Here is a 23,229-nt window from a genome sequence, read left to right as displayed (position 1 = left end):
CTCCTCATTAAGCTTCTCGCTAGAAGCCTTGTAGCTATTAAAGTTTAACACATTTGCATGAGAAGCAGCACTTCTCATTCCATTAAATGTTTAAAACCAGTCCTTTTAATTAAGATAAGCTTTCCTGGATGTCCTTTCTTCCTTATTCTGCTATAAATTACCATCATCCATAACACAGAAAAACAGGAACAGGAATCTATTACAGGGAACATTGTTCCTTTTGACAAAATCAAGGATGTAACATTAAATGAAAGCAGCAAGTTTTCTACTATACTATCTGATATATGGCTGACAGGAGAGTGCTTGTTATCACTAGTCATAAAAATCTCTTCTTCATGCTTAGGCTTACGAATCAAAATAAACAATTAAAACCCAAGTTCCTTTGATTATTAAATCAGTTTAGGAAGGAAGTATGTTCATTTCTCATCTAAATTACAAACACCTAATACATTTGTGAGTCTGTAGTACTGTGACTTCCATGAGGTTTCCAAAAAAAAAAAAAAAAAAAAAAAAAAAAAAAAAATCAAAACAAACAACCCCTTCCCCCTTCAAACTACATTAAAGATAATGGATAGAATATATGGTAAATCCTGTAGTTGATGTTGTGGAAAGGCCTATAAACTCAAATGCAGAGGCACACGTTATATTTAAAAAACAACAAAAAAAAGGAGAAAGATTTATACCATGTAAAATTACCTTTCTCTACTTGAGAGACAGATTTCCATTGCACCACTGATAATACACATCTGCAAAGTACTGTGATTGTATTTGTTTATATATACAAAACCTATATTTCAGTGTACACAGTGGTTAACTTAGATGAGCAAATACTTAATGAAGGTAAAAAAGCTTTCATAATCCAGAAACTATCAGCATAGCACTAATATGTGGTTTGCTGCACAGAGCCAAAAGTGTATCTATAAATTATAAGAGTATTTTCAGTGACCTTTTGGAAATGTTTTTGGCAGATTATGTTAGGCAAATATATATTTAATGCTAATGACCTTGTATATTTGTATTCCAATATGACACTCAGATGTGTACCAAAAATTGTTAAAATACTACTTCCAAACATTCGAAGATCATATCTAGCAATATATTCTAGGGTACAGAATCTTATGTATGATAGCTTTTAAAGGCAATGAGATCAATAGTTATAAACAACAGCTGGAGCAAAAATTATTAAACTGTTTAATATTGCTTAACTGGCAAAGGAAACAGTATAATTTTACTTAACTTATTGGGCTCGGTTGCTGTATCATTTAGATTCTTAAGTGGAACATCATCATGCAGTTATGGAATTTGAGCAGAAAAATATATCCGAGATGTCAGTAACAAAACCAACTCTTCCATTTACTTTAGTGGGAGTTTTGAATGTAAGTTAGAATAATTCAAATGAAAATAATAAAGCCATTTTACTGCAATAGTAACTAAAGTACTTTCTGTATCAGCTTCCTTTTCTAATTTACTCTGAGGAAAATAGATCCTACAAAGTTGGCTAATGCATCAGCCAAGACTGTTTGTAATCTCAGCCTGGGCAAGACATCAGAGAAGTATGTACTTGGCTGTATAACCCACCGCAGTGTTACTACACTCTTTATGTTCTGAGCATTACATCTGTTCTGTAAATAGATTTTGTAAAAGTGAAAGACCGTTTGATACTGCACACCCTGACCATTCAGCTACCTGCCTCTACACTGACCTTGTCCACTTTGGAGACAGGCATAGGAGTTGCACCGTCAGTGTGTAAAACATATTTTATTCCTCTGTTTCACAAGTTTCACAGCAGACCAATCCATCAATTAGCTTACACAATAAAATGAGCTACCAGCGTCTGTCAGTTTGGTTTTCACAGTGTATTCAAACTGCTTTATATAACATAGTAGCACACTTTCTGTCAAACAATCAACATTGTGCGCAATTCCGTGAAAAAGATGGCCAAAGTGATCAATACACTGGCCCTTGATTTGGTAGTTTCTCTTGCTGCAACCAATTCAGAAATCTTTAAACGGCAGTTCTAGGAAATACACTACCTATGAGGTTATATAGCCTCCGTGTGAAGAGAAAAATGACCATTTAATATATATAAATACTCAACTGCATATGCAACTTTTTGCAGAACACAGGAATCAGATTCATTTCCCTACTAATATTTTCCATAACTAGAGGAATAAAAAAAAATACTTCCCCCCCCTAGTTTGTGTATTTATATAAAAAAAAGTTTCTAACTTTGAATGCTATGGTTTTGCCAAAGCATTACTGGAAATTTTTGCACATGGGCCAGGAAAATTTGCTTTCAAGTCTGTCTGTATGTAAACATGCTAAATTAAACTCTGAATTATACTTTCTGAAAATTTCCAGAAACAATAGTGAGCAAATACATAAAAACTATTCCGTACAAACTGGTACTGAAATGTATGATGCATTTTATTGTAAAGATGCACAACTCATTCATAAAAAAGTCACTTTCACAGAAATAATACTAGAAGAAAGCTGTGTTAAGTAATGCCTGTACTATATAGTATTTTAATGTACTGAAGATGTGTGTAGCCTTAACCCTTGCTGTATTAAGGAAAGATGGCAGAAGAAAAAACAAAACAAAACAAAACCAAAAACCTCACCCAAGGTCACAGATCAGATCACAGCACTGCTGTAAAAAACCCCACTGTTTTCTAGCCAGTCCCAGATTATACTTTCACTGGATGCCACATCATAGCTCAGAGTAACAATAATAGAAATTTAGACTGATAATAGTATACTAAGTGTCTTGGCAAAGTATGGTAAGATTAGCCTTTTCTGATGTAAGATGCACAGAAATAGGAGGGGATTCATCAGTGTCAGAGCAGAAATTCTTGGCAGGCAGCAGATGACAAGGATTTGACAATCTATAGGGATGCAGAATTTAGGATTTCACTGATGTAATAATTCAGATGGCTAAATACAGATGGATATATGTAACACCAGAAATTAATTAAGACCTAACAGCCTTTCTTACTCTGAAGAATCTCCTTAAAGGCAACAAAAATAAAAGCAATATATCAGGTGCCAACCCTAGTTCCATGGAATTTTGCCATTTATTTTATCAGGAAAAGAATCACCTGTGAAGTCTTAGTGGGCTTTTAAAAGTGGCAAAAACACTCAAGATGATCTAGAATGAGAACATGAGATCTAGTGCAAGAAAGATTCAAGTATTTTTTTTTAAAAAAGCTTACAAAGAAATACCTCTATTCTAGAAACTTCAAGGGACTGGAGTCAGAAACCCTGGAGAGCCAGGATTCATGCTTCTGCCTTTTCTGATGTTCTTTTCCTTTTCATGCTCTCATTTCTTAATAGAAAATTCCTAATGAAAATTGATTCAGTGCTAAGTTATAAAGTACTAGCACTTTTGCGGTCAAAACAGAAAGATTAGTAGTGTGACACATACAAATAGAGGGTTTTTTCTTAAATATCTTTGAGATAAACATCCACCAAAAAAATAATCCACAAATTAAAAAAGCTCTTGAGCTATTTTTTTCAGGGACGAAATAAGTAATGTATTTGGTAGAATACACAATTTAATTTTTCTCAGTTCTCCCTCTGAGACTAAAATCAGGATGAATACTTTCTTAACACCTCTGTAAATGTTAAAAAGTCTGCATCGGTTGCATCTCTTCACTTCCTGCTGCTATAGAATTTTGATTTCCTACCAGAAGGAAAATACAGTATCTGGAGAGGATTTCACAGACTACTACAGAGGAGGACCTGGAAGAAGTTTTGTGCTAGACAAGTTACTTAGTTTTTCCTATACAGAAGGTCATCTTCAGATGAACAGATGTTTGGTCATAGCCTGCAACTCCCTCTCCTTACAAGCCTAGAAGTGAAATTTTGCTCATAGAAGACCCAAAGGAGATGTGCAGAATGTGATGAAGAAAACTTTGCAGGCAACCAGGAATGCAACCCACAATTAGAAGAAATACTCAGTGGCACAGCTATATATTGTGCAGAAGAAACCTGTAATGTTTCTGCTTTGTCTGCTGCTCCTCAAGCAAAAGCTTTAGCAAGCTATGGAGCTCAGCACATTGCTGGAGGATATAAAAAGAACAAGTATAGGTTAGGTGGTGATGGAACACTGTAGGGTATTTTCTGCACATGTATTACAAATTTCCTGTTGAAGGCTATGAGGGAAAGGGAGAAGTCAAAGGAAAAAATATTTTGGTTAGCTCAGCCAGATTTTAAAATAAATAAATGTACGCAACAGTGCTGCCTTGTCTGCATTTTCCTGAGAAGGGCTGTGTGTCCTGTAATCCAAAAATCTCCAAAGGCATGCACAGTGTTATTTCAGCCACAGTAGTCATCTCCAAGGTATTTACCATTTAGTCTATGATGTGAAAGAAATTGGGGTCATATTAGATGCAAAACAAGTCTAGGATTTACAGGCCTTCTGCCACTTTGACAATAGATGCTCGTGATGCACATATGCTTTGTTTTCCTTATTATAACTTTAGTTAATGTAAGAGGTTTTTATCAAGTTATCTAAGCCTCTAGAGTTTCTCAAGCAACCTACAAAGCAAACTTGAACACTGTTTTCATTTATTATTTTGAGCATCACAATGATGTTAGTACTCAGGTTTTCACTATAATTACTGGCAATTTGTTTACCCTTACTAAATACGTTTATAATGCACACCTTGCTTGCACCTTTGAAATAAGTGCCAGTCACGGCAGATTGCCGTAAGAAACCTTGCCTATGAAAATATACAAAAAGGAACATAGCCTAACCTGAAAGTTGAGGAAAAGTTTTTTGATATTCTTTAGGATACACTTGAATGTCAATCTAAATATCAGAGAAATCATTTTTGCCCTTTAAAAACAAATTTTTGGTATCATTATTTATATGAGCAACAAAGACCCAGATCAAATCTGTTTGCATGCTTAGGATCTGACTTTGCATGAGCCAGCCCTATTTGTTTTCACCTCAATCAGGTATGGCAACAACACTCGGAACTATGCTGTGCGAGTTGGAGACTATCACACACTGGTACCAGAAGAGTATGAGGAAGAAATTGGAGTCCAACAGATTGTGATGCATAAAGAGTACAGGCCTGACAGCAGCGACTACGACATTGCGTTGGTGAGGCTCCAGGGGCCAGAGGAACAGTGTGCTAGATTCAGTACCCATGTCTTGCCTGCTTGTTTGCCGTTAAGGAGAGAGAGACCACAGAAAACTGCTCCCAACTGTTACATCACTGGATGGGGTGACACAGGTAAAAATGTTTTAATTATTTCTACCCACTGATCTCATTACCTGAGGCCATTAAAAAAACCCCACAAAATCTCAAATACTTAAAATAAGAAAATGGCTCGAAATGGAACAATTTTACTCTTTTTATGTAGGGGGATATTTTCTCTCCTAATCCTTACACAGGAATGACAACACTTTGTTTACTGAGTTTAGTTTGTGTTTGAGAAGTGGTGATGAACCATGTCATTCTAAATCATAGAACCAGTCAGTAAAAATCATAGAACCAGTCAGTAAAATGGCCTCATTAAGATTGACAAGCATGAATGAAAAGCTTATTTGTTGCCAGGCACACCCTGCACAGCAGCTTATCACCCCCTGCCTCAGAACATAACTACCAGCTCTAATATATGTAAGGTTTTTAAGGTAAGTACAATGAATATTTTAGAAAGGTTCTTTAATTTACGCTACTTCAATAGAAAAATGTATAGAAATTCTATTATGTGTACATTTTCAAGTAACATTTTTAGTCTCTCTTCATACCACTAACATTTTCAATCAGCAGTTAGATTTAAATAAGAGAACACCTTGCCAAAATCTATGAGAGCCACAATGCAACCTGCAATCCAGGCTTCTGGAACAAACTATCTAGTCACTTTTTAGGTTAGTACAAGGACCTCTTCAAAGGTCTTTGTCCTTTAAATGTTTTACAAATTAATAACATGTTTTACTTTCATGTTTTTATGGTGCTGAATACAGTGCAAGACAGCAACCACACTTGAGCCTTTGTTCCACTGACTCATTCAAACTGGCAAGGAGACAAGGTGGCAAGGCCAAATATCAGTTCTTCCTCTGTGCATTAGTCTGTGTGCACAGATGTCTGGGTCACTGTACTACAATAAAGGAGATGGACTTGTAGGGCGGAGTTTTTTGCGAAAAACAATTGCTAATTCATTGACTAGCTGTCTAGCTTTTTACACAATTCACTGAAAGTTCTGCAATACTGTTTACTTAGGACATCTATTTAAGGAAACATTAACCACTGCAATAATTGGCTTTAATTACAGTAAAAAATTACATCATTGCAGTACTTCAGTTGAAATTTCACATTTGCTATATGAATCATAATTACAAGTATTAAGATTTTACTTTAAAAAAAACCCCAACATTGGCTTTTATTTCCCATGTTTCCAACTGAAAAAGAGGTGCAAGCTATAGAAAAAGGCCAAATGATTTAAATCCTGACATTTTATAAACAGAGCACTGCCTATATGATGCAGGATTCACTACAGATAAAGAAAACCAAAGGACAGGTTCTGGTCACCCCCACAAAATGAAGATTCCTTTTGGTCAGGAGTCCATTAGTACTCTGGTACATAGAAGTTACCAGGATTGTGAAAGATTCAAATGACACTGCCGATCTCTACGAGAATACCCTTGGGCTCAGTAACGTTAGCTCCTCAGCTGAGGCGACAAGCAAGCGTGCATGCACTTACAGGGCATAAGCGTGATGGCTGGCTGGCTGCTCTGCTTGGAAACCAACAGAGGATGCAGGACCTATGAGGCTGAGCTAGACTAGATTTGAACTGGTGACCTAGAAAGGAAGTATTTCTACAGCTTTAGTCTCTACTGCTCAAGACACTCAAAAATAGCTTCCCCATTTAAGTATTGAGGCATATATTCTTGTATAAGACACAAAGTGTGTTTGGAACAAAACAAACTCCAGCCTTGGAAAGATCCAGTGAACACAAGGAGTACAACTACATCTTAAATTTGAAGCTTTTTCTTTTAAAAAAAGCATCTATATTCCATATTTACAGTATCAATATAGTATTTTAATATTATATTTAATGGACAGTAGATTTTTTTTCATTATTTAGTCTTGTTTTCAGTCATTTTACTTAATGATAAAAGAGCCTGAAGGACTGATAGCAAAAATTTGATTAAATCACATTTATGTTTCCAAGACCAATCATCATAGTGAGACAAAAATTTGGGTCCTCTTTTTAGGAAGGGCTTATTCAAGAACATTACAACAGGCTGCCATCCCCTTACTTCCCAAGAGGGTATGTGAAGACCGTTACAAAAGAAGATTCACAGGAAGAATGCTCTGTGCTGGAAACATCCAGGAACAGAAACGTGTTGATAGCTGTCAAGGAGACAGTGGCGGACCACTGATGTGTGAACGTCCAGGGGAAAGCTGGGTTGTGTATGGTGTGACGTCCTGGGGCTATGGCTGTGGAGTGAAAGATTCTCCAGGTGTCTACACAAAAGTATCATCTTTTGTACCCTGGATAAAAAGTGTGACCAAACTATGAATGTCTGTAATGAAAACGAAACTTTGTTAATGAAGTTTGAGGCAGGACAACTTGAAGAGCACAGACTGTGCACAGCTGGGGCCCACAGTGGTGGAAACAGACCCGTTTTCCCAATTCATGCGTTTTTCTTTTTTGTTAAATCCAAGCTGTATACACACAACCTTTCCCATCAGGGATTACTATTCAAACAAAATCCCTCCCTGGTAAGGAAGTTTATATATTCCACGAACAAGTTACCATGTATCTATGATAGGGGAAAAGTGATAGCCAGCTTAGAGTAACATTGGAACAGGACAGCTGGAGAGTTCACTGTGGGATTCACTGCCCATAGGAAGACTGTAGTAGCTGCAAGCTTCTCTAGAATTAATTACAAATATCAAAATTCACCTTCAGTCTAGTTTATTTAATCAGGTCTTAACTGTTTTCCTATTATTCCTATGATCTTACACTCAGCCCTCTAATTTTGACTCATGTTTCACTAGCTGAGACCATTAGCAGGTTGATTTCTTGGTAAGTCATTCCGAGCTTGTATTAAAAGTTAGAAGGAAGATAATCATCAATAATGAGATCCCCAGCTATTCTGACAAATGTTCTCACAGCTTAGTGTGCGTAAAATACATTCCCAAGTAAAACAGGTAGTATACTGGAAGGTAGTTTCCCCTGCAAACATTCTGCACAGCTGCAAGAGCTAGATCGAAAACAAATGACCTCTTATTTTCTTTCCTTTAGATAAATATAATTTGTCTTCTTTCTGAAATTCATAATTTTTAGGACATACAGCATTTTGAAGAGAATTTACTTTTCCTATTTACCACTGGCTGTCAGTACAGTATCAGACTAACAAACATCCCAATTCTCTCATTGCTGGTTTTGGAGGGGCTTTACTCAAATAATACTAAGAACCTCTGTCAATCCTACAAGAGGAAGTTCTAAGTATGTGTGATGCAAATACTGTAGATGTTGAGCCAAAACCTGTCTGAAAAGGTCTATAAAGTCTTAAACTACTATTTTCTACAAGATAATATTTAGACAGACAACTCTCTCCTGCTTAGTTGCAACACTGGTTCAGACTGGTCTTACAGCAAAGGTGAGAGTTATATAGTTTTCAGTGACTTCTCAAGTACTGACATATTTGATTCCATTTAATTCCTTTTACAGATACTTTCATACCATGCTAGGAAAACCTTAATGGTTTATTACAATAATGCGCTGATTAAAAGTTACTCTTGATGTACAACACAAATATAAACCAACTTACTATCCTTTCAGAAAGGGCCACCCTATTGAACTTGCCACACAGAACACAGTAAGTAATCACCATCTTATTGCAACACTAATGAGTATCGGTTCTGAAATATCTGTGACTAAGTACAGTCCAAAGGGAGACAGGAAAGTTCAGTGCTACCTCTGTGATCCCTGTCAAAGGCCATTCTATCTGCAAGTGTGCTCTACGTATTACATTAACAAACATGCTTCTTAAAAAGAAACAAGAGCTCTGTGGGCCATGAAACACTCCAGTGTGACAAGTGTGGCAGACGTGCCACCACATGATGATTGTGCAACCTGTGACTACCAGTGACTGTCTTCCTGCGTTTTGTATCCCCGCACGCTCTGCCTATGACAGTGTTGTGTGGCCTTTTGTGAACAAAGTGCAATGCTTGTTTTCATGTTTTAAGTGGGTAAGCATTCATTTCTGTATGGTTGTGTCTCTCTGGTGTTGTAACAAATATCCAAGACAACTCAATCTGCATACAAAAGTGGCAATGGTATTACAGAAGCCCGTGTGATTTAAGACTTGGCCCTTATTTCTCTCTGACCTCAAACTTAAGTTTTCAAGGGTCATGAGTGGTTTAATTATCTTGTTGGAACTGGTGCTAAACTAGTACACAAGGTGCTTTAATATATTTTAGTTTTCTGTAATTCCACACTATTTGAAATAGTGTGAAATGTTTTATTTAAAAACATGTCAAAAATCATAGTACTGTGACCACCTACTGTTAGACCTGTTTGAAACACTCTGCTAATGAACTTTAAAGCCATGTACGTTTTTACTTATACATAGCCCTTTTACTGAAAGGAAAGGGGAAGTAAATCTGTCAAAATATATCTACTTGTACCATCAAAGCTTTGCTATACAAGACCCATTATTTTGAGACTTGTGGTGAAGTAGGCTATATAGTGCAATACATATGTTGTGTACAGGGGAAATAATTTTCTTTTAGAAGTTGTACCACAGAAATATGATACCGGGGGGGGGGGAATCAAGTCTGCATACTAAATGTAGTAAACATTTAGATTTAGTACAGTACTTAATTAGTTTTGATCTTTTCATAGGATGCTTTCTTAGATTTCAAAATGTTGCACTACCATTTTCATGCAGAGAGCATGCCTTTTCAGTTTCTAACATAAAATTAAATTGTCTTTATGTTATACCATTCTAATTTTTGTTCAGTGAGCCTGATGATGTACATGTAGACAATAAAAACTGCCACACTGACTATAACTTCTATACATTAATCTTGCGCATAATGTACAAGCAGATGCTGCAGGAACATCAGCTGGGTAAACGTCATGTGAGCTTTCTTAAGTGAAAAAGGGTGCTCTTGAAAATATTTTCTTCAAAGCATCTAAGCTTTGGGCCATTTTCTCAGAGATGGAAGTTTATTCTGTACGATGGAATTCCTAGTGCTTTGTGTGCTTTAGATTAGACCAGTTAGGTTGTCACAAGTAAGTTTATCCTAATCTCTTAAAATGGCTTAATTTTTTTGACAGTTGTTGAGCAAAGGGGAGAGCAGCATTTTTAATACAATTTGTAGAAAATACATTTAATTAAATTACATTAAATTACATTAAATACAATTGTAGAAAAAACCTGCTGTATAGCCTATGCTAAGGGTTTTTTGTATTAAGGAGGTTGGGCACAGTGTTAACAGTGGCATAAACTAAGAAAACACCCAGCGCTTCTACTGCCAGATTAGATGACCATCTTAAACACTTGTGTAATCTATCCAGGTTCCCCAACATTGTGAAGATTTAGTTAGATGTAGTCCCCCTGAATTTCCCAAGTTTTTGTCTATTTTCCAAAGAATATACTGACAACTGCATCAGAAACCAGGAACAGAAGCATTACTGCAGCTGACACACAAAGCTCATTTAACACACATTTATCTCAACCCTGAACAACTTCCCAAAGTAAAGGGCCACTTACCTGTAAACCACAGATAAACCAAGCTCCCATTTTATGATCATTATATGCAGAATATCTATAACCTCAGCTGTCTTACTTCCAGGAACATTCACAGCATTATAGCTTCCATTTAACAAAAAGTCAGTCCTGAATCAATGTTCTCTATCCTCTTCAATGTTACTGGAACTATTTCACACTTTCTTTCATTGTATTCACACACAAGTGCTAGAATATTTGCACTCAAGATTTTAACGCTGTTACGATTTCAGAGTGGCAATCACAGATCACAACATACAAGAGGGCTAAAACAATTAGGCTCAAGTAGCAGATCCCAGTAGAAGAAACCACCCAGAAAACAAGAACTTTGTGGTATCAGGGAAAAAACCATGGATTTTGTTTGTGCTCCAAGCTGTTGGGTAACAGTAAATGCAGTTAACTGAGGTAGTAGAGACCAGACCTAACTCAAACACATTAGATACCTGCTCACAAGCAGTAGTTCCTATTCCATTTATTTAGCACAGATTGCAGAAACTGACCGTATAACTTCCTGCAAATGCAACGCCAAGCAACCACGAACAGGGAAAAGATGTCTTGAAGAGTTTGGAAGGAAGCATTTACCTTTGTAGCAATGTAGAGGAAAAAAAAGACTGGGTTGGGTTAAAGTTGGGAGAGGTGTGAGACACTGGATGTAATGCAGATGGAATAAGGAGCATCTATAAAGGTAAGAGCCAAGATGCAACAGGAACAGACTGGAAAGATAGGAAAACAATTGGTTAGGAATTGGGAATTAAATTTCAAGAGAAATCATGAAAAGCAAGCCATGCTAAGCCACATGGAAATGAAAGAGCCACATCTTGTAAGAATACCTCTGTTGTACTCAAGTAATGTGGGAAAGCAGATTGCACTACCCTCTGTGCATGTGACTGGATGCTCATGGAAAGCTTCAGTCATAGAAAAGGCTATGTAACCTTACTGAGCATTCAAAACTAGTAACAGATACCCCCCTAGCAAACATTATAGTTCATACTTTTATATTTGAGTGTAATTTTATATTCTTGTTTTATCTTTGCAAGTTCTAAATTTTTGATGAAGAGCTTAAAACTGAATGTTCACAAATCTAACCTGCAGGCCAGATCAAGCCACCAGACCAATTTATCCAGCCTGTGATCTGCCTGCCACCACCTGTTCACAAGAACCTTAAAGCTAGTCCCCCATGGATCACAGGACTCATGACTCGGGTGGAAATACCAGTGACCTCATAACTTGGCTCACACAATGGACTAGCAGGACAGCTACACGGTCTTCCTCTAAGTTAGTTTCACACAAAAGGATGCTCTGTTATAGGAGGCAGAGACAGGACAGTCGGTGTTCAAAGGGCAACTTGTTAAAAAAAAGAAAAAGATAATTCAGTTATGCACTGAAATTGCAAAAATATATTAAACAGGCAGCTGCTGTCTGATAAAAGCAAAGGTTAAAATTCAAAGGAACTGGGATAACACTTCAGACAACCACATCAATGCAATGCCATACAGTAGCTAAAAGTCACCACCTGAAAGTCTAAACTTTTCAGTATCATTTCAGTGACCACAAAAGAAAAATGCTTCTCTCCAGACCTTCATATCATATTCTTGACTTTTGTACTCTGTGTTGTTTTAATGCATTCCAGATCCCTGGAGAAAGAGATGCCCAACCCTACTCCTGCTTCTATTTGTTTGCCTGCACCTGGTTTTCTTCTTGGGGTCAAAGCCAGTCACAAAATAATTGATCTAAAAAAACAAGGAGGCCACTTTGCATCAGGGTGCCTGCTGGAACAGCAACCACACCTGCTCTCACCCACACCTTGTCCTAGGGATAACAGCAGCTCTCTCCTGCCCACTGCCTGCCTAGCATTTTCTTGTGCAAGATAGTAGAACACATGCGTTAACTTATTTTCTAAAAGTACTAAGGTTACTACAGAACTCCACTCTTCTTGGAGAAAAGGAAATTCACAGTACACACTCATGACTGTTGGCTACCAGGCCTGGCAGCCACAAACTTGGAACACTAAGCAATAAAGATGTCATACGATAGGGTTGTACACAGAGCTCTTTAGAAGGAAAGAGTAATCACACACCACGAATTAAACAGGTGTAGTACCACTTATTATAGCTCCACACAGAATATACATTCAGCTATACTTTTGCAATGGCAGGAAAGTACATGCTTAAAAAAAAATGAGAAAGATGTTTCCTATGACAGCTCCCTGATCTCCCTACCAATCTCTTCCAAAGAGTGACTAACGACCATCGGAAGCAATTTCCTCAGATCTAATCCATGCTGTAATTAAAGTCCAGAATTCTGCCGCCCGCCCCGCTGTTGCCAAGGACTCCGCAGTATTTGCACTTCCTACTGATCTCAGTTCTGGCTTCACAGATTTTGTTTCCCAGTCCTTTCAAAGCCCCCCTTCCCCTCTTAACTCTTCAGTATGAAATGATTTGCAAAAAATGTCCTTACTAACTGAAAGGTTAATTCCACAAGAGATTGTGCCAGCATGGCTGGTATTAGCTAAGACAGTAAATTTACTTATAAGTAAAATATGTATCTTGTCCGATTCTGCAACAATTCACCATCTACTGGAGCTCCATGTATTTTTCTTGAATATGGATTAAACAGAAGATCCCTCGGCACCTGAAATCAAAAACACAGCTAAATTCACAGTCACTGTTTCTCACCTGCAGCAGTAACCTCTGATTAACATCATGTGACTTCTGGAATGGCTCCCAGACAATGTATCAGCCACAGTCACTGCTTTGCCCCGAAACCAGAGAGTCCCAAATTTAAGGCCCAGCCACCAAAAGCTGTATTCCCACAACAGGCAGATTTGGCACGTGTCAGGAATTCCAAAGAACACATGCAGGTCTAGTTTTGGTTATCAGTCGTCTTGTAAGGAAGAAGTGACACTTGCAGTGAAAATCAATGTCTCTTTATTGACACATTTGAATGCTTTACATTGGCATATATACTAGAATGATGACTGCAGATTTCACATTCGTTTTCTAGACTTCACAAACTTACCTTCAGGTTATGCAGTACACATATGGTCCTTGCAACAACCTTTCTAACACGCCTGAACAGCAGAAGAGCCACCACTGAAGGTGTACATGTCATCAGATTTACTAATACTGCAGTATGGCCAGCCACATGACAGAGCACAGCACAGCCACTAAACTACCAAAAGCATTATTTCAATTGTTTAAGACTTGGTGGCTGCCCAAAGATAGAAGCAGCAGAAAATCCCTGAAAGCAGCACAAGATGAGCTAATCATCCTAACTGTATTTGTATAGAAGCAGTCAAACTTAATTCTAGGCACGGTAAGCTACATTCCAGCCCCTCTTTGCAAAGATGAGAGGAAGACTGCAGAACATCTCATTTAGGCTCCAAGTCTGAACTTTATGAAAAAAGCTCATTTCTGTAAAGTCTAAAGTGAGATTAAGATCTAACCTAAAATTAGTTTTTGCCAGCTCTGCTTAATAACCAGAAATATTATTGCTTGCAAAAGGCATCAATTCCAGAAGATTAGACAGATCCACGCTACCCTAAGTAAAAATTAAAAGTTCTAGTCACAGCTACTCCTAATATTCGCATGTGGAATTTAGCCCCATCTTCTTCTGTCATCACAACTCAAGAGTGGTTTTCCCCTGTAAAAACAAGTTTGAGGCAATTTAATATTGCTACCAGAAACACATACAAGACAGCATACATCACTGAACAGTATGACCCTCTCCTAGGAGTTGTAAACTGCTCTGAAACAAAAGCTATTAGTATCAACTTGACATCTCCCTCCACTCCTGCAGTTGCAGATTACTCTTAGTACTCACTTCATTACTGCATAAACATGCTTCCTGAAAAAGACATTCCCCTTGCACAGACATTCCTGAGAAATCTGTGGATTCGGATGCCTCTAGTTTGGCAGGCAAAAGTACTGGCAACGGGTGTTTTATCACAATCCACTATTCCTAGCATATCTAATACATCTAGACCAAAGGCTAATTCTTCCTAGTCACACTACCTGGTGCACTCGGTTATATTTTTCTGTCAATACAACACACAAACAAACGAAGCAGGCCTTGAACACAAAACACCAAGCCTGTACCTTGATTCCAACAGACAAGTGCCAGTAGTTTAGTCGCTAAACATAAGTTACCAAATCGGTATTATTCCCGCCCAAACCCTCAATTCTATGAGCTTATTACATAACACATACCCAGTCACATACTTTTTGGAGGGAGGATCTTCAACGGCCACAGATCCGTCTCCCGTACTTTCAGCTTTTAGGCTCCTAAGAAAAAAAATAAAAAGGGGGGGGGGGGGGGGAAGAGAGAACACGTTTAAAAACTGGGCTCCAACCGGTTATTGAGAAAAAAAACCAGGCGAAAACAGAAAACGAAACAAAACAAAGCACAAAAAAGGGGGGAGAGGGCCCATCCCACGGCGCCCCACACCTCGGCCGACTCGGCCTGTTACTTGCTACAGTCAACGACCGATACCCACAAAAGGATAAAGGTTTTGCCAATTAGCAAGGAACTGCTCTTCCATGCCTAGGAAGGGGGACAGCCACGGGCGGCAGCCCCCATGGAGTCATGGATCCCCACTCCCGCCACGTGGCGGCCGCCATCTTCCCTCCCTCTCATCGGCCCCGGCGCCGCACCGCTCCCCACCCGCTCCCCATCTCCCCACGGGGCCCACCTGCTGCTCGCTCCGTTCCGCTCCGCTCAGCTCGGGCCCACCCGCGCCTGTGGAGAACAGCGCGCCGCGCTGCCTCACGCCTGCGCCAGCGCCCGACCCGCCTCCCCCGCCCAACGGTCGCCCCGCGCGCTAGACCATCGGCCGTCAGCTGCCCCCGCCCCGACGAGCTAGGAAGCCCCGCGCCGCGCGCACCGCCGGGAACTGGGCGCTTGGCGGGGCGGGAGGCCCCACCCACGGGGCGGGGCGAAGGGCGGGGCAGAGGGCGACGGCCCGGCCCGGAGGAAAGCGGAGTTGGGAGCTGGAGCGGGGGGTGGCGGGACGGCGGCCGGGGGCTGACCGCAGGCGGGGTTGGAACAGGTTACTTCGCTTCCCGGGCCTTTCTGAAGCGACTGAGCGGCATCCCAAGGGGAAAACGGGTTCAGGGATCCACGGCAAAGGGGCTGGTTTGGTCCCCAAACCACAGCTGTTCTCTTCAGCCGGCCTAGGCGCCGATGCCGTTTACTGTATGTGGACGGACATACGTGTGACCACCCGCCTGGTAAAGAAATGCTTCCTCATGTCAAGCCTAAACCTCCCCTAATCACCATCCCTTTTACACCGCAGCAGCTTAATTTAAGTATTATTACAGTCACCCTCAGCGCAAGGAAGGGCAGTTTTTAAAGGCCGGGCACTGGCTGCAAAAGCTGCTCTCTGGCAGAGGCCGCACCTGAAAGGCGAGTTTGTATTCTGCGCATGGGCGTACAGGAAAGAGGAGGCAGGCGATTTTGGCTTTTGCAGGCCAGATGCCAGTGAATTGGCACTGCCAGGGGACCGAAAATCCGTCTCAATCAGCTACAGCGGGATAACTTTGTATTTGAATTGTTAGGGAGATTGTGAAGAAGAAGCTGGAAGTGGTGGCTGGCGTAGGGCAGGAAGCTGCCTTTTGGCTCACATTTTAGCACTCGCATTTCTTACCTTTTTCTCCGTGGAAAAGATAGGAGATTATTTAAGGCATATCTGTCACGTCAGGTGTTTTTCATCATTTTCAGACGACAATGGTGCAATACTACTGCTGCAAATATATGACTGTAGGGTAGTGTTGTAGAATAATGAAACTGCTATTAGGATTGTACAAAAGTGTAGAGACAAATTACAGTCCTACCATACCCTACAATGCCACCTGTCCCGTAAGCTTAACCTAAGCTCTTCCGACCTTGTACCGTTTGTGTTCTGAAATTTTATTTCCACTCTGTCACGTGCATAGAAGAGCTAGCTCCTGCCTTCAGTTCATAATGTTTTTCTTCCAGATGCAGTTCTATAGCTAAAACACATGTACTGTGTTTGTATAAAAAGTTATGCAAAAAATGCTTTTCTGGTTTTGGTTTTTTTTTTGTACAGGAGTAAATTGGCTCAGAATTTAGCTGAAGAAAGGAGCTTTACTGGGATACTTAATAGGACCGACAGTCTTGATGAGATAATTGAGAAGACAATAGTAAGATTTCTTTTGGGGCAAAAGAGCCCATTTCTCTGAGCTCCTGAATAACACAGGCTATAGTATTTGAAGCAGTAATTCTGAGCCAAGCCCCTATATCACAGTTGAACTAGGCCACATTTGTTCCATACCTTTTGGAAGAGATCTGATAGTGACCTTGTGCTACTAGATTGACGGCTCTTCTAGGTAGACAGACATCTGAGCAATGAAAAGTACATAAGCTATATTTTCCCATCTGAATTTCTCAAGAGAAAGAGAAGATCAGAACAGAAAAAGGGAAGTGAAGAAGGAAAATACTGTATTAAAAAATAAGTCACCTGACAGAAAACAGAATAGTGAAGACTCAAGCTCATTATATGCTTTTCAAATCTATCATCCTTAATTCCTCCATTCAGGTTTCCCTAGCCCTTGGTTTCAGCTGTTAATTACTTTCCTGTTCCTGTGATTTGTCCTTTGATGCTGACTGTTGTGCATTCTTCATCCATGTGGTCCACAGAGACAAAAAAGTGTCTTTTGCCTTTGAGCTCTAAGGATTTTGGGATTGGAAGAACTGAAAAGAAACATTAAATGAAAGCAGATAAATTGGAGACAGAGGTCAGGCAAGTGTTATTTGTAGCAAGGATCTTTTCCCTTTGCTTAGTACCTTTCTGTTATTACTTTACTGTTCCACATTTGTTATTCTTAGAGATTATAGAGATGGGTATTACAAAAGAAGTTTAGGCTTCTGAATTACAGATTGCATCATTCCTCTCTAATGAACAGAATATTCTGTTAACACAGGTTTCCTACTTTCTACACCTCTATGAAGACAATAAGCAGCTTTTGTCCAGCTAGATAGTACACTTTTCTATTCTGCTCTGAATTTGTTGCTAACAGTGAATTTTCCTTTGGACTTTCATACCATCTTTAGACATTTCTCCTAAGAAAGGTTTTCTCATGTCTGTGTAGGCTGATGCTTTGGCACAACTACTGAATCCCCAAGGCAAATAATTTGAATAAAGCCTGCTTGTTATCTTAAAAATAGCAAGCTCTGGAAATGTTTCTATAGCACATTAGCAATTTCTGGCACAAGAAATAAAAAGTAAGCAGGAAGCAAAAGCAGTAAAACAAGCAGCTGCATAAAGCAGTAATATTCACTCACAGGGAGAGTAAGCAATATTTTTCATTTCTGAAAACATTTCATGGTGTTCCCGTGCTCCTGGATTGTGTTGTAGCTCAGTGTCAAGCTGCAATAGCTGCTAACAAACCTGGAAAAGGACAACTTTTGTGAACATAAAAATCACTTCCACACAGCACTACATTTTCTTATCAGAGTTTATTGTTGCACTTCAGATACCATGCCACTATCAGAATAATATCTATTTTTATTTTAAAAAACTTTGAGAAAAATGTTTCCAGCAATTTTCATTCAATGTGAATGACAAAAGTATTACATCTATAAACATTGAAATATCTATTTAATTTCTTCCTGAGGAAGTTTCACATTTTTAAGCAATGAAAAAGGATATTCTGTACAAGATAGTCTGCAAATCATTGAAACTAATTCTTTCTGCACAAGTAGAACTGGGAAAATATCACAGCATTTTCAGGAATGTTTGCTCAAATAATTAAGTGATTTCATATCAGGCTCTGTGTTTACTCCCCCCCAATGGTCACTTTCTGCTCATAATCACACATTGATTTTTAATGGCACAGATGTCTGCAGAAAGCAAATTTCAGAATCATATTTATGAAAATAAAGGTGAAGCTCACACAACCAAGCATTTGTTAAAGAAATTGCTTGTGCAGTTATCTACCAGGGGAACAGAAACCATGGGCTGTGTTACCAATCACACTAAAATATCTGAATTTTGAATACCAAATATAAATTCATTGCAATGTATCAGTATTTTTTAAGAGTGTTAATACTGACAGTCTGTTTCTGGAAATCAAACACTGATTGTAGGTAAGCTGTGAATAGAAGAGGTTAAACTTTGCCAGATAATTTATGTTGGATGACTTGCTTACTCAGCTGTACTCATGTGCATCCTATGATTTGGGGAATAACACATCTAGCTGTTGTCTGCATGCTTTGCTCAGACTCCTCATTCTTCACCAAGTTGACTGCACATTAAAAGTGATTCTGTTTCTTAAAGTCTCCTGTTAAATGTAAGAACATATTTGAATAGACTAGTTCTGGAGGAAAAAAAAAAAAAAAGTGGCTTCATGCCATCTTTGTATAAACAAATAATAAGCAAACATCAGATGCACAGTTTCAGGACCAAAAGCTTGAGCTACTTTGTTCATAGTATTGACTTGGGTAAAGTTACCACAGGAATCCACTGAAGGTATCCCTAGGAACTCTCATTTTGTTCCAAGTTCCCTCCCTTAGGAGGGGCACTGGGACAGTACAAGAGCTCCACCCTGCTGTTCCTCATCATCACCACGGCACTCCTCCCTGGAGGATTAGCTTTGTGTTTAGCTGCCAAACCAAGCCTAGTCCACCCAAGGCCGTGGCCATGCATGTGGGGGGTTTATCCTCCCAGTGGTGACTGCAGTTGGGCTGGTTTACCAGATCACAAACAATTTTAGGGGGCTCCTTGCCATATCTCAGAGAGGACTTCACAGAAATAGTCCACAGATCTGAGACACGTCACTTTGTCTGTTGTAAAATTTCTGGCGGGGCAATGCAACCAATGTGCATGGCCCCATCACCACTCTGTCCTTGACTGCCCACTCATTCTTGTTCTGTGGAGGCCTTAATTTCCCAGAGAAAGAAGACAGAAAGGGAGTTCTTGAAAACAAAGAATGAACTATGAATGTGACTGAAGCCCATTCCTCCTGCACGTAGGTGGCACTCAATTTGTGTGCAGAGGGTCCTCTCACCATGAAACCTTCAGGCACTTGATAGTGCCCAAGGCTTTTCCTATTTTCTTCTATTTTATAATTGCTGCACTGAAGAACATGGAGTAACTGAGGCAGCAGCGAACACAACAGGAGCTTCATGCCATCACTGTGGATTTTTAAAAAATGTTTGAGTGATGTTACATCAGGTTATATCAAGGGTAAAATCAATCATGCCAGGATGAAAACCCCAGATATTTTCTCCAGTTATTCAATTTAGTTGTAATAAATCCATATAGATGCTTGCAGGACGCATAAGCTTCCCATAGCATGCAGAGTATTTGCTTTTACAGATGTTCAGAATCCAGAGTGTTTCTTTTACCAAATAAGTATTTTAAGACAAGTCAGCTTTTGGGACGAATCCATATGACAATGAATATTTAAAGTGAAATAAAAATTCTCATTCTGTCTAATAAATAATAAAGATGTTCATCTTAAAAAATGTCTATTCTAGTAGGTCCTCATCATTAATCATGCATATTCCCTTAGCAAAAATGTGCTGCGTAAAGAATATTGTTATATACAGCAAATTTGTCTAGATTTTTTCTTTACAGGCCTATCAAAACCACGTATTACATAGACAAAATCAATAAATAATAAAGATTACCAGTTAGAGGTACAGTAAGGATCTCAACATCTGTTTTCTATTTAGGGAATAACAGACTGGTTTCCATTCCATTACCTTGAAAGTTAAATTATATGATTACATAAATGTTGTAAAACAGCACTGAGACAGAAAAAGTTTTTCCACCATTTGATGCATGTTTTTAACTATTCACCCTAAAACAAATTATGAGAATATTATAAAGCTACTGTAAAAAGCATTGCATTTAGTACTGTAGTTCTCTTTTGTTTTCACTACCTCTTCATGCCTTTAGAAACACTCAGAGCCAAAGTTCAGTGGAGAAGCATTAAGGCCATACTCAGCTGAATTTTTCATTGATCTTCTTTCTCAACTTTTAAGTACTATTAATTAGACTTTATCTCACATCTAAACTGATGCATTGTGAGATGCATCACTGAAATGTGTCACATAAATGTAAGGCTGGATATTTGTGTTTTCCATGATTAGAGTGCAATTTTCTATCATGATTACACATTGTGTTTATTTTTCGCCCGCTAAAACTTATTCCTAATATATAATACCAAATACATTTAAAATGTCTGGAACCAGAACCAGTATTTTTATCTGGAAACCTGACAGACTTTTGCAGCTGATGTAAACTGAAGGTTACTGAAAGATGCTACAATTTTGATGAAGTTGAGGGATCTTGGAATACAGAAAGCATAGACTGAAGGCAAATAAATTAAGGAAAAAATAGTGGTGCAAATTAAGGAAATCTAAGTATGGATCTGTTTCTGCTCTTTACTAGTTTTTCATTCATTTCAGTGGAGTCACTCCTGATTCACAGCAAGGTAAGCCCAGAGTGCAGTATCCAGATCTGGCTGCTCATAGAAGCCAGGAGTGAAAGGCTGTTCATTGCACTGCTTCAGTTTGGTTCACAACTGTTGAAGTATAATACTGTTCATAAGGATTATACTGCAACTTTTGTGCTTCACATGTCCAATTAAATTTCTGTTCAGATAATGGCTATATTCTGTATTTTGCTATTTCAGTCAGTACAAAATCAGACATAGTAATTATGGACAAAGGCCCTTACCACGTTGTAAGGGTTTTGTTGTTACAGACTATAATCACAGGCAAGGTTTGGGTTTGGTTTTTTTTTTTTGTTGATTATTTTTTTTTTTGGGGGGGGGGGGGGGGCTGTTCTACACTGCTTTTGCCTGTGGCTTCCAGATTTTGCTCTGTGTATTTTGATACTGTGCACAGCTAAATCATACATGATAACTGTACCTCTTACCCTTGTTAGTATATACTTTGGGTATTAGCAAGCTGATTCCAAAGGCAGCAGTACACTTGGCATTTTGTGCTACATTAAATTTTCTTATTTTATGCAAGACAATAATCAAATAGTAAGAAAAACTGTCAGCAGTCTAACAATGGGCTACAAAACCTACATGAGACACAATACTTTTAAACTGATATATAAAAATGTAAATATTTACTGTGGAATTGGACAGGTCATGTATCTCTGAAGCTTATACCAGTTGCAAATAACTTCCACATATGTGCACAGCAGTCCACAAGTCCACAGGCCCAGAAATGTTTATGAGAAAGATTTGGCCCACCAGAGCTCTAAGAAACACATGTGTTTTCACAATCCACATGCCAGCACATGGAAACAATTTCTATCTTTTACCCTTTTTTGAAGAGGTATATCTTACAAGACCTTCTGGTAGCTACTGGAGACTTTAGGTATGATGACTGAAGTGTGGAAGAGAGATTTCAAAAAGCCTTTCTTCAATGCTATCTTACTTTCTGTAGTTCCTGTCTCAGCCACGATGGCAGGGGTTGTCCCAATTTGTGTAGGAGTTTTGACAGTTCCACATTGTGATCTCTGTAGTAGCTTGACAGAAAAGCCCTGCACTGATGGATACAAAAGGAGATATTTTTATTTAATAAAATGCTGTACTGCAGTTGCTGTGAAGTCTAGGTTTCAAAGTTTGTTTTACCTGTGTCAAAACTTTACTTTCTCTTATGCAATTTATATTGCTTTATGCTATCTACTGCATGCAAGTTCAAGCTCTTCAGTTAGGAGCTGAACTGTAAAAGGTAATTTCAAGAGAAACAAAGGTTGTCCAAAATGAACACTGAAGTCAAAGCAAAGGATCTGATTCTACTCTCAGATAGTCATGTAAATTAAGAATCACGCTGAAGCTGATGCAGTTACTTTGAATTTACTGAAGTGTGATTGAAACCAAAGCTTCCAAAATATCTTCATATGTAGGCATGTATCAATTAGTAACCCCATTTTCAGATGCATTTAGAGTTGAAAAATACAACAATAAACAAACACAGTCTTGTCTTATCTCTGGCCAAAAGCCTTCTCACCCAATAATTTTATATCCATATGATTCTTTTGATGTAAAGTTACTTATAATTTAAGTACTGTGAGAACAAAATCCTGACTTACTTGCCACACTAATACTTACTGCTGTTCAAACTGTAAGTTGTTATTTGCATTTTAGTCAGGCTAAATGAAATGGGAATAAAGGACAGAACAAATGTAAAATTACAGCTAGAAAAGGAGACTAAACTGCCCTTGAGCACAGGCTGCAGCATTTGATCTGATGGAAATATCTTCATTTGAGCATTTGTATTTATAAAATTCATAGAAACAGAACCTAACATCTCTTAAAACTGGATTATATGAGAGTCTGCATTACTTGTCATGGTCTAACTACTCTCAAGGACAAGGAACCAGACACAAATACACATATCTGATCATGACTGAGAAAAAATGATGCACTGTGGAACTTCTGCTGCTTAAGTCACTTAGGTAGAGGGGACAGTTTTCACAGTGA

At 38.7% G+C, this 23,229-nt stretch overlaps 2 protein-coding genes, 1 long non-coding RNA gene and 1 other non-coding gene across 6 annotated transcripts in view; 1 reads left to right on the top strand and 3 right to left on the bottom strand.

The window, feature by feature from the left end:
- The window catches only part of PRSS12 (serine protease 12), a 759,839-nt gene that overhangs the window by 36,389 nt on the left and 700,221 nt on the right, over positions 1-23,229 (top strand). The window contains exons 12-13 of one of the 2 annotated variants that reach the window (XR_007507776.1): positions 4,963-5,243; positions 7,229-7,670. Coding sequence is in view for 1 of the 2 variants with exons in the window: in XM_049814962.1 (XP_049670919.1) it covers positions 4,963-5,243; positions 7,229-7,536 (589 nt within the window). In the remaining variant the exon portion in view is untranslated. Of the gene's footprint in view, positions 1-4,962; positions 5,244-7,228; positions 10,020-23,229 lie in introns of those variants that run through there. The other variant, XM_049814962.1, reaches the window with a different exon arrangement.
- LOC126044782 (uncharacterized) lies at positions 13,670-15,600 on the bottom strand. The gene is made up of 3 exons (XR_007507777.1): positions 15,450-15,600; positions 14,968-15,042; positions 13,670-14,401 (listed from the first exon to the last, which is right to left on the bottom strand). It is a non-coding gene; the product is annotated as an uncharacterized LOC126044782 (long non-coding RNA).
- On the bottom strand, positions 15,219-15,349 carry LOC126045053 (small nucleolar RNA SNORA24). Its single transcript, XR_007507897.1, has one exon. It is a non-coding gene; the product is annotated as a small nucleolar RNA SNORA24 (small nucleolar RNA).
- The window catches only part of LOC126044780 (bifunctional heparan sulfate N-deacetylase/N-sulfotransferase 3), a 72,019-nt gene continuing 70,334 nt past the window's right edge, over positions 21,545-23,229 (bottom strand). For both annotated transcript variants that reach the window (XM_049814960.1, XM_049814961.1), the window contains one exon: positions 21,545-22,291. In XM_049814960.1, the coding sequence (XP_049670917.1) occupies positions 22,172-22,291 (120 nt within the window). In that variant the 3' untranslated portion in view covers positions 21,545-22,171. The remainder of the gene's footprint in view (positions 22,292-23,229) is intronic.

The sequence above is a fragment of the Accipiter gentilis genome, chromosome 12 (genome assembly GCF_929443795.1).
Source record: "Accipiter gentilis chromosome 12, bAccGen1.1, whole genome shotgun sequence".
Taxonomy (NCBI): domain Eukaryota; kingdom Metazoa; phylum Chordata; class Aves; order Accipitriformes; family Accipitridae; genus Astur; species Astur gentilis.
The sequence above is the reverse complement of the archived record's forward strand: the minus strand, read 5'-3'. Positions and strand labels throughout refer to the sequence as shown.